Source organism: Strix aluco, chromosome Z, assembly GCF_031877795.1.
Source record: "Strix aluco isolate bStrAlu1 chromosome Z, bStrAlu1.hap1, whole genome shotgun sequence".
In the NCBI taxonomy this organism is placed as follows: Eukaryota; Metazoa; Chordata; class Aves; order Strigiformes; family Strigidae; genus Strix; species Strix aluco.
The window spans coordinates 95,630,087-95,645,887 of record NC_133971.1 but is presented as its reverse complement, the minus strand read 5'-3'; the positions used below and the strand labels follow the sequence as shown (position 1 = coordinate 95,645,887).

Genomic DNA, 15,801 nt, shown 5'->3' with positions numbered 1-15,801 from the left:
CTTTTGATCTTATTTATAGCTGAGCCACCGGTCATATGGAAACTATTATTGTATAGCATGGAGATGAAAGACTTCGGTGCAGTTAAATAAGGGTGAATAATTTGGACCAATAATACACACATACAGTGAGAGACCATTTGTGTCAGAGTGCCCTGCGCTGTTCCCTTTTTAATATAGCGGTAGAGGTTTATAAGGGCTTTGCACAAATCTGCTTTCTGTCAGACTTATAAATTTTGACAATATTGAACACATGTTAACATGCATCACCTTACAACTTTCTTGCCGCATGTTTTTATTTATCTAATTGGATAACACAAGGTCATCATTTTTAAAAGGACAAAGCATGTTGCTCGTTGGGTTTGTCCATGATATTGCCCGGTTAGGAATAATCTTTCCCTAAGTATAGAGTGAAGCTGCGATCAGGGCTGTAGGTGATAGTTTTTCCTTTGTATTTAGAAAGTTAATTGCGTGTGAGACGGCCGCCTCTCAGCGTGAGAGGGGTTAACCGTAAGGAAAAGGTTGCAACGCTCGTAACTTCATAGGAAACCTTTCCCCATTTTTTACAGCTTATGTCTGCTCCTTACCATGCCCAAACTTCAAATGCCCATCTGTGAGCAATAAAAGAAACATTTGTATGAGAATTTCTTACCGCTGCTCGGGATTCACTTCTGGGTCAGGTAGGGGCTCTCCTTGCTCGGGACGATAAAGTTTCCACCGTCACATCCGTGACACAGAACCGGAGGTGATCTGAAACGAAAGGCAGCGCTGTGGGGCTCTCGGTGCCGGGGGGTTCCACGGCGAGGGTGCAGTTCAGAGGCACCAGCACAGCTCTGTGTGTTGAGGAGGGACTGGGTGGGGGGGTGCTGCTCACCACGCAGACAGGTTTTTCTCTTTATGCTTGCTGAGAACGGAGTGTCTTCCCGGTCTGTCCGTAGCAGCAGGTGAGCCCCTGTGTGCTGGTGGGGGGAGGCAGGGTGGGAAGCTGGTGCCCTGGACCCCCATTCCTTCTGGCCACCCATTCCCCCTGGACCCTGTTCCTCCTGGCCCCCCCATTCCCCCTGGACCCTGTTCCTCCTGCCCCCCCCCCCCCCCCCCATTCCTCCTAGCCCCCATTTCTCCTGGCCCCCCATTTCTCCTGGTCCCCCATTCCCCCTGGAGCCCCATTCCTCCTGGATCCTGCTCCTCCTGCCCCCCCTATTTCTTCTGGCCCCCATTTCTCCTGGCCCCCCATTCCCCCTGGACCCCATTTCCTCCTGGATCCTGTTCCTTCTGACCCCCCTATTCCTCCTGGACACCCATTCCCCCTGGCCCCCCATTTCCCCGTGGCAGCAGCTGGGAAGGTACACATGGAGAGCAGGGTTTCACTTCTGGGGGGGTGATGTAATACATCTTCAATGGGGGAAGCTCTCCTTTTACATAAAAATCCGTGATCGCTCTGTATAAAAGGGATTTTTAGACAGATCCGTCCTTCCCAGGGGCTTAGGCACCCCTGTCTGGAGCCGTGGAGGGGGGCTTAGGCCAGCACCCTGCTCTGGGGACCCTTCTCTGTGGGGATAATATTAGTAGGGATCACAAAACTGCCAAATTCAGTGCATCGGTGAAATAAGCATCTTAGCAGAACAGTTGCTTTTTAAAAAAGAAGCAAAAATGCACTTTGTGGAACAAAGGTGAAACTGAATTATTTTCCCAGTGAATTATCCCAGCCTCGTGTTCTTCATCTGGGTGAACTACAGGTACACAACTCCATCATGAAATGCTGAGTATTCAAGAATTAATTTCCACGTAGTTTTTTAAAACAGCTTCCCATTCGTGATGAATGTGTAGATAGTGCAGATAATCTGGAATAGACACAGACCAGCATAACCAGAAAAACCTGACGTTTGTGCTGATATCTGTTCTATAAAACAGAAATGCACAGGGAAGGGAAGACAGGGTCTAGCTTTCTTCCAATTATTAAAGTTTTTAAAATACCATAAAAGAATTGTATCAGCACTAGTGTGGCCAGCAGGGACAGGGAAGGGATCTCACCCCTGGACTCGGCACTGGTGAGGCCGCCCCTTGATGAGTGGGTTCAGTTTTGGGCCCCTCACTCCAAAAAGGCCATTGAATGACTCGAGTGTGTCCAGAGAAGGGCAACGGAGCTGGTGCAGGGTCTGGAGCACAGGTGTGATGGGGAGCGGCTGAGGGAACTGGGGGGGTTTAGTGTGGAGAAGAGGAGGCTGAGGGGAGACCTCATGGCCCTCTCCAACTCCCTGAAAGGAGGGTGCAGAGAGGGGGGATGAGTCTCTCGACCCAAGGAACATGCACCAGGACAAGAGGGAATGGCCTCAAGCTGCGCCAGCGCAGGGTCAGACTGGCTCTTAGGAAGGATTTCTTTGCAGAAGGGGTTGTTGGTCGTTGGAATGGGCTGCCCAGGGCAGGGGGGGAGTCCCCATCCCTGGAGGGCTTGAAGAGTCGGGTTGACCCAGCGCTGAGGGATGTGGTGGAGTTGAGAACGATCAGTGTGAGGTTCATGGTTGAACTGGAGGAGCTTCAAGGGCTTTTCCAACCGAGATGATTGTGTCAGTTCAGGCATCCTCTGTCCAGGTTTTGGTGCCGTGTCCATCGGCCTAGTAGGTGCGTGCCACTGGAGGGGCCGCAGAACGATGTTGATCCTTCCTCTGATTTTGATCCCTGCCTCTGGGATCAGCCTTCTCTGTACCAGTATTTATTTATCTTACAGGAACCTTTTTAACCTTAATAGCCAAAAAAGCCCCAGGACTGGGGCTTCTCGTGGTTTTTCCCTGAATTACCTCAGTTGTGGTGTACTTCACACGTGAGTATGCACCTGCATGTGCCTGGGATGGCAATGGCAAAGGGGAACTTAAGGCAGGGATTTATTTGCACATCAACAACAGAGCCTGCTTATACCTCCCCTGCACATTTTAGGATTTGTTCTTTGTTGGGGTTTTTTTTCCACTCCAATCTGCTGAGTGCTGCAGTAGGGGGTTGTTTAAAGAGATGGAAATAAATAAAATATTAATAGAACTTCAAAGTGAGTTTGATTCTCTAAAGATAAGTATTATTTATAATCTACCCTCCCCGGCTGGGGGGGAATGATTCAGATCTTCGCTCCACCTCAGGGCAGAGTTGTTTGTATAACAGACAAACCAGCGGCACTGCTGGCTGAGGAGGGAGGGGGAAGCAGAAAACGCAGCGTTTTCGGCGTCGCCAGCGGGGCCGGGAGCTCCCTGAGCTCGCGAGCGTTGCTGCGTTCGCTCCCTCCCAGCGTCTGTAGGCTGGGCTTTATTTCAGCAGGTCACCTGGGTTTCAGCTGCGTTGGCAGCGTGGTCGTGCTCTTGAAGGTCCTGGGCTCCTGGAGGTTGGGTGGAAAGCCTTGATGGTGTTTAAAGGAGAAAAGGAAATTATGTTTAAAAAGACAAACCGGGCCAGCCCATTTTAGGGGGCATCTGAGACCTGAAGTTTGCTGTCAAAGCGGTCATGTGGGTCCCCCCGCACAGGACAGAGACCGAAACTGGCCCTCGTAGTCCTCTGCTTGGGGGAGTACTTGGCGTGGGTTGGTTTTGATCTCTTAGTAGAGATCCACGTGCATGCACAAGGCATTTGTAGCCTGGTAGAGTTGGAGTTGAAGTCTCGCCGTGTCCCAGAAGATGCGGATAATGAAGTGATGGGGCTGCCTCAATCTTCTTGCAAACGCTTGAAGCTGGAGAAATAAATTACCCAGGAAAACACGCTGTGGAAAGGCCCTTGCCAGGTGGTTTGTGTAGCTGTAGAGTTCAAAAGTGTCGGTGTTTTGGAGCAGCCCCCTCGCTGTGTCATGGGGAGGGTCATGGGTGGGAGAGGTGAGCTCTGTCCCACCTCGGGGTGCCCACCTCCCACCCAGAGAGAGGGGAAAATGGGCTCGAAGGCAACCACAGCGGATAAGAAATGATCTTTCTTTTGTGCAGAGATGGCCAGAGGTTGGACTTGCTCACTGAGCAAGCCTGGAACGTGCCAGTTGGCAGGACAAAGAGTTGCAAGTCTCAACAAGCAAGATTGATCACATAGTGGGTTGTGAAAAGGAATAAAAGAATTGATGGGTTTTGTCATTCAGCTGTGAGACGTAATGCAGGTCGTTACCTCCCAGATCTCTTGAGAACCTAAAGGAGAAGAAATGTGAGGAAATTTTTTTATTGGAACTAATTTTTAAAGTGTAACTAAAACTTCCTATCGGTGTCAGTGGTAGAGTGGTGGTGACTTTATGGCATTTTTTTTTTGCATCCAGTTGAATTCAGTCCAACGCTTCAGTTTAAAAATCCTCCAAATCATTAGCTTTCGATTATTACCATGTCTGCTTCTTGACATTGGTGAAACAAGGTGTAGTCCTCAAGAATTCAGGCCAACTATCGAGGTAGCCAGGTTGTCCCTCTTCAAGCCAGACCACCCAACTGGAGGCATCTTGTGTAGCTCCAGAACGGAGGTGGTCCAGGGGAGGAGGTGGGCTGCTCCAGGGCAGGAGCAGGATGGGATGCTTGCCATCTCTGGGTCTGTCTGTCTGTCTGCCTGCACAGGTCACGGACGGAGCCCGGGGAGGCTGAAGAGGAAAAGGGAGGGACCTGGAGGGAGACGTGGCGTCTGTCACAGCGCCTTTACAGCTTCCAGCCCCTCTTGGGAGCTCTGCTCGAAGCGGGGTGGGTGGTTGCCAACCAGAAGTGGTATCATATGTTCTTTTGTCTTCATCGACCTCAAAACTTAAATGGTTTTGGTCTTTTGTAGAATCACAGAAAAATGTAGATTGGATGGGACTTGTGGAGGTGGCTGGGGTGAAGCCCCTGCTCGTGGTGGCGCCAGTTCTGGGGTCAGGGCCAGCTCGCAGGCTCGGTCAGGTTGCCCAGGGTCGTGTCCAGCGGCGCTGGGCATCGCTGAGGTTGGGGAAGGGCAGCCTGTGTCTTCAGGCGTTTTCTTTCATAGGTGCGGGGGGAAAAATACTTCCTCTCCTCAGAAGGATGTCATCAGGATTTTATTGCCTTTCCTGCATGGAGATTTCAGGAAGTGGAACTGCCGAACTCTAAGCGCCCCGTAACAACCGATTCTCTCTTAAAACCAAATAATTCCGGTTCCAGTCTTTTCTTAGTATCTCATGTTGTAAAAATTAAAACGTCGCAACAAAGAGAGAGTTTTTGTCTCTGCTATTTTACACTTGCTTTCGGTTATTTGCATTTCGTCTAGTAGTAAAAGATTTTCTCAAGTTCCCCTTGGCAGGATTCCCTTTTATCTTTCTTACTGCGGTCTCGACTTGCTGTTAACAATTATCCTATATTATCTTGTAAGTCTGATTAGAAACATCCCTCCATCTTTTTATCTGCCTGAGCACTTACTTTTTGGAGAATAAAGAGCGATTTACAGTTCTCTGCCAGGTTTATCACCCCTTTCACTCCAGCGGGAGGGGCTGCCTGCACCTGAGGAGGTGGAACGCCGAGTTTTTCACGCTGTCTGTCCGTCCCTGCGGTCGGTACCTCCCGGGCTCGGGGGGAGGCAGCGCCAGCGTTCCCGCTCCGGGTGCTTTTATATCAACTTGTGACAGTTTTGCTCTTCAGCTACTTAAGTCTTCTCATCGGTCTCCTAATGAAGGAGCAACCCTGCTCCACAGAGTGTGTCCGTGAGCCACGGCGAGGGGAGGGATGGATGCGTTGCCATCACGCCCGCGCTGTCAGCTCCGATGATGGCATTACTGGAGTGTTTAATAAAACCTTTATTGCTATATTACCCGGAGTCACGGCGTTGGCAGGGCTCGTGCTCCTTTGGGTTTGGGACTCGGTGCTTAATGAAATACAGCGAGCGCTAATTTGGACGGGGCTGCTCGTTTTGGAAAGGCAGGTGACACGTTATTGTATTCGGGGGGGAGCGGGGGGCCGCGCCGCTCACTGCCGCAGCTCCCGCTGTCAGAGGCTTAGCTGGCATTACGGGGGAAAAAAAATGGCAGGCCCACGAAGCTGATCCCCCCGAAATGAAAGTCGGATGCCAAATTGAAATTCCTGCAGGATTTCCGATAGCGGTGGGGGAATTGAGAAGCCCACAATTAAGCATATGGGCATTAAGATAATTGTCAGATCTGTTGGCGGACATGATAGAAGACAGATGGGTAGGAATCGGCGCGCTCGGCTGCAGCACCCTGGGAGACAATTTGACGTTTTACCTGCCTGAGCTGCTCGGGCGGGTTTTATCAGGAGGCCCCGCATCCTCCCGGGCGGCCCGCGGGGTGTGGCGCGGGGTGTCGCGCGCGGGGCGTCGTGCGCGGTGCCGCGGTGTGCGCGGTGCTGCTCTGCGGCTCTACGGGCCATCTGCGCCCTCTAGTGAAACGCAGCCCGGCGCCACGGCTCCATCATCCCCATCCTTCTCCCCGGGGTTCCCCGGGATTTGGGGGTTCGGGGTCTGACCGCTGCCTCTCTCTCTGTCTCCTCGCCGGCAGGTCGGAGCGCACCGCGAGGACGGGGTCAGCCTCCGCGGGAGCCACTCGCTCGTGCCAAACCAGGTCCCGGTCCCCCAGCTGCCCGTCCAGTCCGCCACCTCCCCGGATTTGAACCCGCCCCAGGACCCCTACAGGGGTGAGTACCAACCGTCTGGAATTCCTGGAATTCTGGGGGGCCGAGCTTGTGGTCGCGGGGGTGTTGGGGACCGTGGCGCAGAGCCTGTGTGCTAATTTATCTCTGCATGCTGAGATCCTCCAGCTATTACAGCTGGAAGCGTGCGAGCGACTTCCCTCTGGACAGTGAGTTTTGACACCGGGGCTGCTTTAAGCAGCAAAATTCAGAGTGTAGAAAACTGCTGGACACATGTCAAAAAGCGGCTGAGTTTAAGGTGAGACTCAGACCCGCAGATTTTCCACCACCTTCGCAGTTCTGCCTGCGGGCAGGGCAGCACCGGGGTGCCTCTGCTCGGCTCATGAGGTGTGTTGCACCATCCTGAGCCTCCCCGACTCCTCTGCGGGGCTTTGCAAACCCAGAGCACGCTGGAATTAGGCCTAGAGGCAGCTGATCTTCCTCTTAAAGCAAGGAATAAATTGCCCAAACTATTACGATGGCTTACGAGGTCTGCTCATTCATTGCAGCCGAGGTATTTTGATTATTTGATGATAATTACATATTAAAGATTTATTTGAAAATGAAGAAGTTACAGAGTGATTGAGGAGCAGGAGTAGCATCTCATCATCCTGTGCCCCTTTCTCCAGACCTCAAAGCCTCACCTAAAACCCGTTGCCAGGAGCTGCCGTCCCCACGCCGGGCTCTGCGGCGACGAGCGGGGGCTTCACCCTTCGCGGGGGGGGGGGGGGCGGGGGGGGACACAGCACCCCGTTGGCCTTGACCCCTCATCCGTGTCTTTTTTTCTCGCAGGCATGCCCACCGGACTGCAGGGGCAGAGCGTCTCTTCGGGGAGCTCCGAAATCAAATCTGACGACGAGGGAGATGAAAACCTCCAGGACACAAAGTCTTCTGAGGACAAGAAACTAGAGGATGACAAGAAGGATATCAAATCAATTACTAGGTCAAGATCTAGGTAACAGTATATAATAGTGTCGCTTCATTTAATTCCTTTACTGGATTTCGATGAAGTGAACAGAACAGGAGGAAACTATGAGGTTTTTTCCTGGCAGGTAAAACCACAGCCTAAGCGGAACGGCGTGGCTGTTCTGGCAGTACCGAGTACCTTTCTGGTACCTGTACTCCAGGACGTCCTCAAATTGGAACAATTCACAAATTTGGACACTTGAGCAAGTTCTCCACAATCTCTAAAGAAATTGCGTTACGCTAAAATGGACGAATTAGGCTGTTATTCCTCTCTGCCTATGCTTGCAAATTGGAATACAGTATGGATTTTCACCAAAATGTGCCTGAGAGCTGATCACACCTGCATCTGAACTAACAAACCGTATGCTTTTCTTTGACCTCTGAAATAAATCTGTCATTCCCAGTCCTCAATTTCTGTAGGGCTCCCTAGGTTTAAGCGGAGGGTTTAGAGGCCTTCGCTTCCTTGGCGTATTCTATATAAATTTTTGGAAAGTACTAGCGAAGCTGTAGCTGGATTATATCATCTGGCCACTCGTGGGGAATGTGAAGAACCTCTGTGGGTGCTGCAGACGTGAGCCTGAGCAAGGCACAGGCTTTACTTCTGTCCCTGGGACTCACCACCGGGCCCGGGGCACGGCTCAGGACTGCTGATACTCCTCTTCATCAGCTGAGTCCCAAGCTTTGTAGCAAAAATCCCAATAAAGCTGAAATCCAGGCACAGCCCTGCTTTGTTCAGGGTTTTTTTCTGAAGGTGAACGGCAGTGTCCTTCTGCCTTTTCTCCTTCCACGCCTGGTTTCTGTCTGAAAACCCAGCCGAGGGAAGAAGCGGCTGAGCAGACGTGCTGCCCCCGGGAGCGCGCCGAGACTCGGACCTCTCCGGCCGGCGCTGGCCGGTGTTTAAAACGTTAATTACATTTAATTACATTCGCGTCTCTTATGACTGGAGAAGATACATGACACTCGAGATTTTCTCTGAATAAATGTGTTGAAGTAACCATATGTAGAAGTGAGGCTTTCACGTGCGTTTACGATATGGTAAGAAGAAAGCACCTTTATGCTGATGTGAGGTGATCGTAGTTCTTGTTAATTCAACAAATATGCTGTTGCTTATGCATATTTATATGTGCTTTGAAGCTTTTGTAGGCTAACATTTTTGCTTTTAACATGCTTATAGCTTTAAAAGGTTACTCCTGATATTTAGTTATATGTCTAAATCCATGTTGTTAGGGCTGCTGAAAATTTATTACGCTATTTGCATAACCAATTCAAATTATATAGTGCCAGTGACTCACCGGTGGATGTGTTTTCAATTTAAAATCATCGTTTTATCTGGATAGAAAGCAGTCTTGTTGCAGAAAGGATGCAGAAGTTCACCGTAGGGCTCTTCACAGCCGTGAATTATTTCCGTGGCTCTTTGCCGGTGCTCCGTGCAGGGACTGGGGTGCTGCCCGTGGCTCCCCACCACCGCTGTAGAAAAAGTTTCTTCCAAAACCCAAATGATGGGAAATGTGGAAACACATGGCTGATTTCTGGCTTGGAAGCTACTGCTGAGGGGCCGGAGCCCGTGGGGTGTGAGAGGGGCAGGTCCCGTCACTGGTTGGGGACGAGCTCCTCGCTCCGGGGCGAAGCCACGAGCAGCGAAGACGGGAGCAGAGCAGAGAGCCCCCAGCGTGTCCTGAAACACAGGTTAAAGAGATTTGCCACGGTGTAAAACTTGGCTGTGATAAAATACATTATTGAAAAAAAGCTGTATTTTTTGTTTCTTTAAAATACCAGAAGTCCCACCTTGCAGGTTGTAAAGCTTTGTTACAACCTGGAGCTTTAACTCCGTGTAAAATTGAAGGGGACTGAATTTTGCCCAGGTTTGGTGGATGAGGAGCAGCAACCAACTGCTCAGAATGTGTCTGCTCATGACTCGTAGGCCTGGTTTTGGACAAAGCCTGTTGAAAATCTTTGCACTGCTTATTTTCCACATCATTAGAAAATGATGTATTCCTTTTGTCTCCCAGCAATAACGATGACGAAGACCTGACACCGGAGCAGAAGGCCGAGAGGGAAAAGGAAAGGAGAATGGCCAACAACGCTCGGGAGCGCCTGCGCGTCCGCGACATCAACGAGGCTTTCAAGGAGTTGGGCCGGATGGTGCAGCTCCATCTGAAGAGCGACAAGCCCCAGACCAAGCTCCTGATTTTACACCAGGCTGTGGCCGTCATCCTCAGCTTAGAGCAGCAAGTGCGAGGTCAGTGTGCCGCCGCGTCTCCCGACGTCCCTGCCGGCCTTCGGCACCTCTGAGCGCGCGGGGTGCTGGTGTAGGCCCGTGGCACGTTTTAGCTTCTTTGGCAAGATCCAAATTCAATATTAAGCTTGGCTGCTCCTCAGCGAAGCACAAACCAGGGGGGTGTTGGCAGAGCTTGGGTGCGCAGTTGTGCCGCATCTCAGCGCTGGACCTGCCCAGGGCGCTTCCTCCGCGTCAGCGTGCTGGGTTCCTGGAGCGGGGCTGGAATGAATCCCAGAATCATCTCGGTTGGAAAAGATCTTGAAGATCCTCCAGTCCAACCATGAACCTCGCCCTGACTGTTGAGTAACTGGCAGTGAATTATTTTAAATGCCCGTGCGGTGAACAGCCCGATCCGCTCTAAAAATGTGAATATTTGAAACCGTTTTTTGCTTCATTTCAACAGAAAGAAACCTGAATCCTAAAGCGGCGTGTCTGAAAAGAAGGGAAGAAGAGAAAGTATCTTCAGATCCTCCTCCGCTTTCCCTGGCAGGACCCCACCCTGGGATGGGAGATGCCTCCAATCACATGGGACAGATGTAAAAAAAGGCAAGTAGGGTCTCCGCCGTGCCCTGGGAGCCTTGTGCCCCGCACCCGGGGGGTTCCCCCCGCCCCAGGCCGGGCTGTTCCCCGGGGTGCTGCGCACGGGGCGGGGGGTGCCCACCTGCCCCTTCTAAATGGATCTGGGGGGGCGCCCCGCGGGCACACTGGGCTCCCAGGGCAGCGTTCCGGCGGGTTGCTGGGGGAGGGTGTGGGCACGCCCGCTCGCCTCCCCTTGACTGATGAGATTTTTTACTTCTTCCACAGGTCCAAGTTGCCACATTTCTTCATTTAAGCAAGAGACCACTTCCTTAACAGCTGTATTATCTTAAACCCACATAAACACTTCTCCTTAACCCCTTTTTTGTAATATAAGACAAGTCTGAGTAGTTAAGAATCACAGACGCAAGAGATTTCAGCATTCCCGATTATTAAAACCGAGAAAAAACAAACAAAAAGTGCAACTTGAGGGACGACTCTCTTTAACATATCATGCAGAATGTCTAACGCAGTATGTTCCGAGCTGTAAGTGCACAGCCTAGAGACTGAATGGCAATCTTCTCCACACTGTGGGACAATGCATTTGTGCCTAAACTTCTTTTGGAAAAAAAAAAAAAAAAAAATATAATTAATTTGTAAGTCTGAAAAAAATATTTAATTTAAAATTGTAAACTTGCAATAATGAAAAAGTGTACTTCTGAAGAAAAAAAAAAAATGAGCGTTTTTGTTGGTGTGCTAGACAGCTAGTGTTTATACTTACTGGATATTAAAAGGGAAGCTTTGCTGCCCAGATATTTACAAAACCAGCAAACGTCCTAATGAAAACTGAAGCGATGACATTAGCCATTCCTTAGGGTAGGAGAAACAGATGGATCTTATAGACCTATGACAAATATATATATATAAATATATATATAAATATATATTAAAAATTTAGTGAATATGGTAAGCTTTTGTTCATTTGTTTCAGACTTTTTTGCTCCTGTAAAAAAATAGTACTGATTAACTTTTTTAAAAAGAAGATTTTACTGTAAATAAGGATTTTTTTGTCTTATTTCTGTCCCTCTCCCCTGTTTTTGTTATTGTAACCTGTAGTGCCAACTCTGTCTCTGGAGGGGTAGTGCAGGATGAAATGCTGACCCTGACGTTGCTTCTCATTCATAACTAACGTAGAGAGTTGTTTCTTCGGTCTTGGGGGAAGACAGGACTCGGGGCCGGCGCTGGGCCGGCGCCCCGGGCGCGGGAGCGAGCCCCGGCCGCCCCGCTGCCCCGCTCGACCCTTTTCTGGGATTTTCAGAGGTACAAGGTTAGAATGCTACAATGTTACCACTGTGCCTTCCAATGTTTATATCATCGGAAACATAACATAATCAAAGTGGCTGTGATTAACGAACCGATTAAAGTGTTACCTATGTGTGTAGCCTAAATAGTGTGCAGTGAGGCGTTGCTGAATACATGGTCAGATTTGGGGGGGGGGGGGGACCATCGCGGGGGAAAATTGCAAGTAGTGTGACAGATTTGATCGACTTCTTTTTCTGTTGTTCTTCTCTCGTTTTTAAGTGGATTATTTAAGTGTAGACCACTTGCTGCCTCCTCCTTTCTTTGTGAAATGCCAATTCCGGTCATCATGCAGCATTATAACAAGCCTTATGAGTCCTAAAGCATTAAGTTGCACTTTCTCGAGGAGGGGTGGTAGTACAGTATTTCTCTGGCCAGTACGAATGAAGTTTTTACTTAACATATTTAATAGTAACATAGCTCAAACTATGGCACAGCAGCTCATCAGATAACTAGCTTTGAAGTCTGGGCACAATTGAACCAACTTCCATAGTGAATCTTAATAACGATTGACTTTGGTGTACAGTACGATTAACAGATAGTGCTCCTAGTTAAGTATTTGTCAGCATCCTTTTGTCTCTAATTCCAGTTTCTATTTTTACAGCCACACCAACCTGGCATGTATTTTAAATAAAAATCTCCCTGTTCGAGTAGATTTTCCACCTATCAACACTGAATAAATGCCATAAATCCATCAAACGGTCTAAATGTTCCATCTGTTCTCCTGTTTTGCCAGTTATATAGTAATGAAAAATACATTTGTAAATTTTATGCAACAAATGGCAAACGTATCATTATTTTGAAATTGTGTATGTAAAAGTTATATTTTTACATGTAGACTCTTGTTATTATGTGTTTTAATACATTGTATCAGTTTTTTTGTTTATAAAAATCTGTGTGGTTGAAAAAAAGTCTCATTTAAATGAAATAGTGAGATACAAGAATCTGAATTTTATGTTTGTTTCTGAAAACGTAAAGAACAAAATATGATAGTTACCACGTGCTCACCTTCGACATCCCCATACCCATTTGGATTAGCTGTGTGCGTGCTGAAAACTGTAAATATGTTCAGTAGCGATAAAACTTTCAATGTTTTGATTTGTCGATAAGTTTCTCAAATGTGGAGGTGGATTCAACTGCTAGAGCAGCCGCTAGAGGAGACCACACTGAGGCTTATTGCAGGAGCTGGACTTGGAGCAGGCCTGGTTTATCTGAGAGGGGGTTTAATAAAGCTCGAGCCCGGGCGGCGCTAAGGACGGCCAGCGGTCCCCTCGGCAGGCCGGAGGGCTCTGCTGCTCCGTGCCGCGCGGGTCGTCCCTCCAGAGCACGATGCCGATGAACAAGCCATATCTTTTTTTTCCAGGAGACCTCAGAACCGGTGGAACACGCTCGGTTTGGGGTCAGTCCCAGTGGCACCACCCGAGCGGGGTAGGGAGCGGCAAGGAGATGATCACCGCCGTGCTGAGGACTGTGCTTCTGCTAAACGCTGTAAAAAAAAAAAAAAAAAAAAATAAGACCAACTTCATGTTTATTTAAAACAATCTGTGGACAGAAAATAAATGACGAGTTTAGTTTCTGGAACTTAAAAAGGAAGGAAAAGCTTTTCTTGTTCCGCTCGCACTGGGCTCTGAACCGGAGGAGCGGCCGCACGCCGCGGGCACCCCGAGGCTCGCAGCCCTCGGCCCCGCCCTCCCCGGAGTTAAGAACTGAGGATCCCGGCCGGCTTCCGCTCCCGATGAGGCAAGATTTAAAAAACAAACACAAAACCAACGCCCCCCCCCGGGGGTGTAGTCCCTCATTTTTTCCGTTATTCCCCAGCCCAGGTAAGGTGTGCGCATCTCGCCGAGGGGATCGAGCTGATGAGACTTAGTGAAAGCGGTGAAGGTTTTAGAAAGCTGTACCCTGTGGTAATAAAGAAAAATACTGAATTAGCAGCTTTTTCTGAACTGATCCACCTCCACATTCAAGTAATTTATGAATATGCTGAATAGGGAATCTGTTCATCTAGAACTTTTTTACCATTTGTCTTCTGTGTAGCTGCAAGGAACACTAATGTTTATACAACTGTCAGTCCTACCAGTGATGCAACTTGTACTGATTCAGTCTTCCGAGGTTTTTTGGGTTTTTTTTTTAGGTTTTTTTGCAGGGGTCGGGGCGGGGAAGGCGACGAAGACGGGTGGTCAGGGAGAGGAGGGGTTCACCTTTGTATCCAATAGGCAGAATATGATCCGTGTCCAAAAGCGAACAATAACAGAATATTGCCAGGAATGACGAGATTTCAGTGGAAACAAGCACAAATAAAAAAAAAAAAAAAAAAAAAACTTAAAAAAAAAAAAAAAGGAAAAACAAGAAAAAAATAAGAAAAAGAAAAAATTAGTCCACTGGTTGACTGGAAAAAAAAAAACCTAGAGGTGGAATACGATGAATTCTAACACAGCGGGGCACCAGGGCCCGGGGGGGCCCTACCTTTTCGTTTCGTTTTTGTTTTGTTTGTTTGTTTTTTAAAAAACATGTTCTTTCTCATGGGACTTGAAGTTGATTCATATTTGTGCAGTGCTGGTTTGACCATACTCATTTCAAGTATTATAGACTTATGTAATGGTGAAAATATATGAACTGTGGCCTTTTTCATTCTTGTTACTTGTGATGCAATTAAGTGAAGATAAGAAAAAAAAAAAAAAGCAGAGATTTACCATGTATCAGTGCCTGGCTTTTTGTTATAAAGCTTCGTTTGTCTAGTGCTCTTTTTGCTATAAAATAGACTGTAGTACACCCTAGTAGGAAAAAAAAAAACTAAATTTAAAAATAAAAAATATATTTGGCTTATTTTTCACAGGAGCAATCCTTTTATACCATGAATATTACGGAAAAAAAAAAAATTGTCAGATTCTGAATATTTCTTCTTTGTAGATTTTTGGAATCATTCTGAGTAAAAGTTTGTTACTTTATTTTACTATTTAAAAGATGTTATTTTACCATGTGTTATTGAGATGAAACTGTATGGTAGCTTTTTTTTTTTAGTTGTAGGTCGCAACGGGGAAATTTTTGCGACTATACACATAGCTGCAGCAGTAAAAACAAAACAAAAAAAAACGGGAAAAAAATGAAAAAAAGGGAAAAATATTTAAAAAAAAAAAAAAAAAAGATGAACAGTTACACCTTGTTTTCAATGTGTGGCTGAGTGCCTCGATTTTTTCATGTTTTTGGTGTATTTCTGATTTGTAGAAGTGTCCAAACAGGTTGTGTGCTGGAGTTCCTTCAAGAAGATGACAAGCAAACAAAGACAGCTTGGTGTAGGCCATTACCTGTTTCTCATCTGTAGTTATTCGATGCCGTCATGTACATGACCGTTCTGTAGCAATAAATGTGCCATTTTTATAAACCGTTTCCGACACTTGGGTTTCATTTCATTCCGCATTGCCCATCGCTGCCGGGGCCGTCCAGCTGCCGCCGTGCCCCAGCCTGGTTTTGGGGGAGTTTCTTAGGAGAATGGGTGCCTTTTTTTTTTTTTTTTTTTTTTTTTTAATATATATATGTGTGTGTGTTTTGGGTAAAAACCCGTCGTTTCTGTGTGTCCTGGTGTGTGTGGTGGAGGAGCCGGTGCCGGGCGCTTCAGGCTTCTCCCCTTGGTGGCTTCTTCACCGGGTGGGAGCGTTGGCAAAGCGCTTTCCAGTCCTCTCGGTGCTCTAAAAAGATCATTTCATTCTCATTCTCATGCGAATTTTACTCTGCTCCATAAGTAAAACATCAGTATTTCACCCAAAAACTCTTTGAACCCCGGGAAGAATCCAAAGCACCTGCTAGAGCAAGCAGGGGTGTGCTGGAGCGTGGGCAAAGCCACCCCATGAACCTTGGAAAAACGGGCGGAATCTGTAAAATTCGAGGCTGCGTTATCGGCGGAAATGGAAACGGCGACGCGTTTCGCTGTGCCCCCGCTCGCCGCGTCGGTGGGTCAGCAGTTCTGCACGGTTTTTTCTGCTACAACTTCATGGCTGGAGCTGGAGCGAAGACACAATCATTGTAAACCGAGCGCTGCCAACCTGACTCATGGTTTCACGGTATTTACACTTTTTTTTTTTTTTTTTAAATAATTCACTTCTGGTC

At 48.1% G+C, this 15,801-nt stretch overlaps 1 protein-coding gene across 14 annotated transcripts in view; it reads left to right on the top strand.

Annotated features, from left to right (window-relative positions):
* LOC141918134 (transcription factor 4) overlaps positions 1 to 15,079 on the top strand; it is a 239,365-nt gene extending 224,286 nt beyond the window's left edge. For 10 of the 14 annotated variants that reach the window (XM_074812209.1, XM_074812204.1, XM_074812203.1 and 7 more), the window contains 5 exons: positions 6,449 to 6,584; positions 7,371 to 7,533; positions 9,554 to 9,783; positions 10,226 to 10,368; positions 10,627 to 15,079. In XM_074812209.1, the coding sequence (XP_074668310.1) occupies positions 6,449 to 6,584; positions 7,371 to 7,533; positions 9,554 to 9,783; positions 10,226 to 10,362 (666 nt within the window). In that variant the 3' untranslated portion in view covers positions 10,363 to 10,368; positions 10,627 to 15,079. The remainder of the gene's footprint in view (positions 1 to 6,448; positions 6,585 to 7,370; positions 7,534 to 9,553; positions 9,784 to 10,225; positions 10,369 to 10,626) is intronic. The other 4 variants (XM_074812207.1, XM_074812202.1, XM_074812215.1 and 1 more) reach the window with 1 other exon arrangement.
* Positions 15,080 to 15,801: the final 722 nt, after the last annotated feature.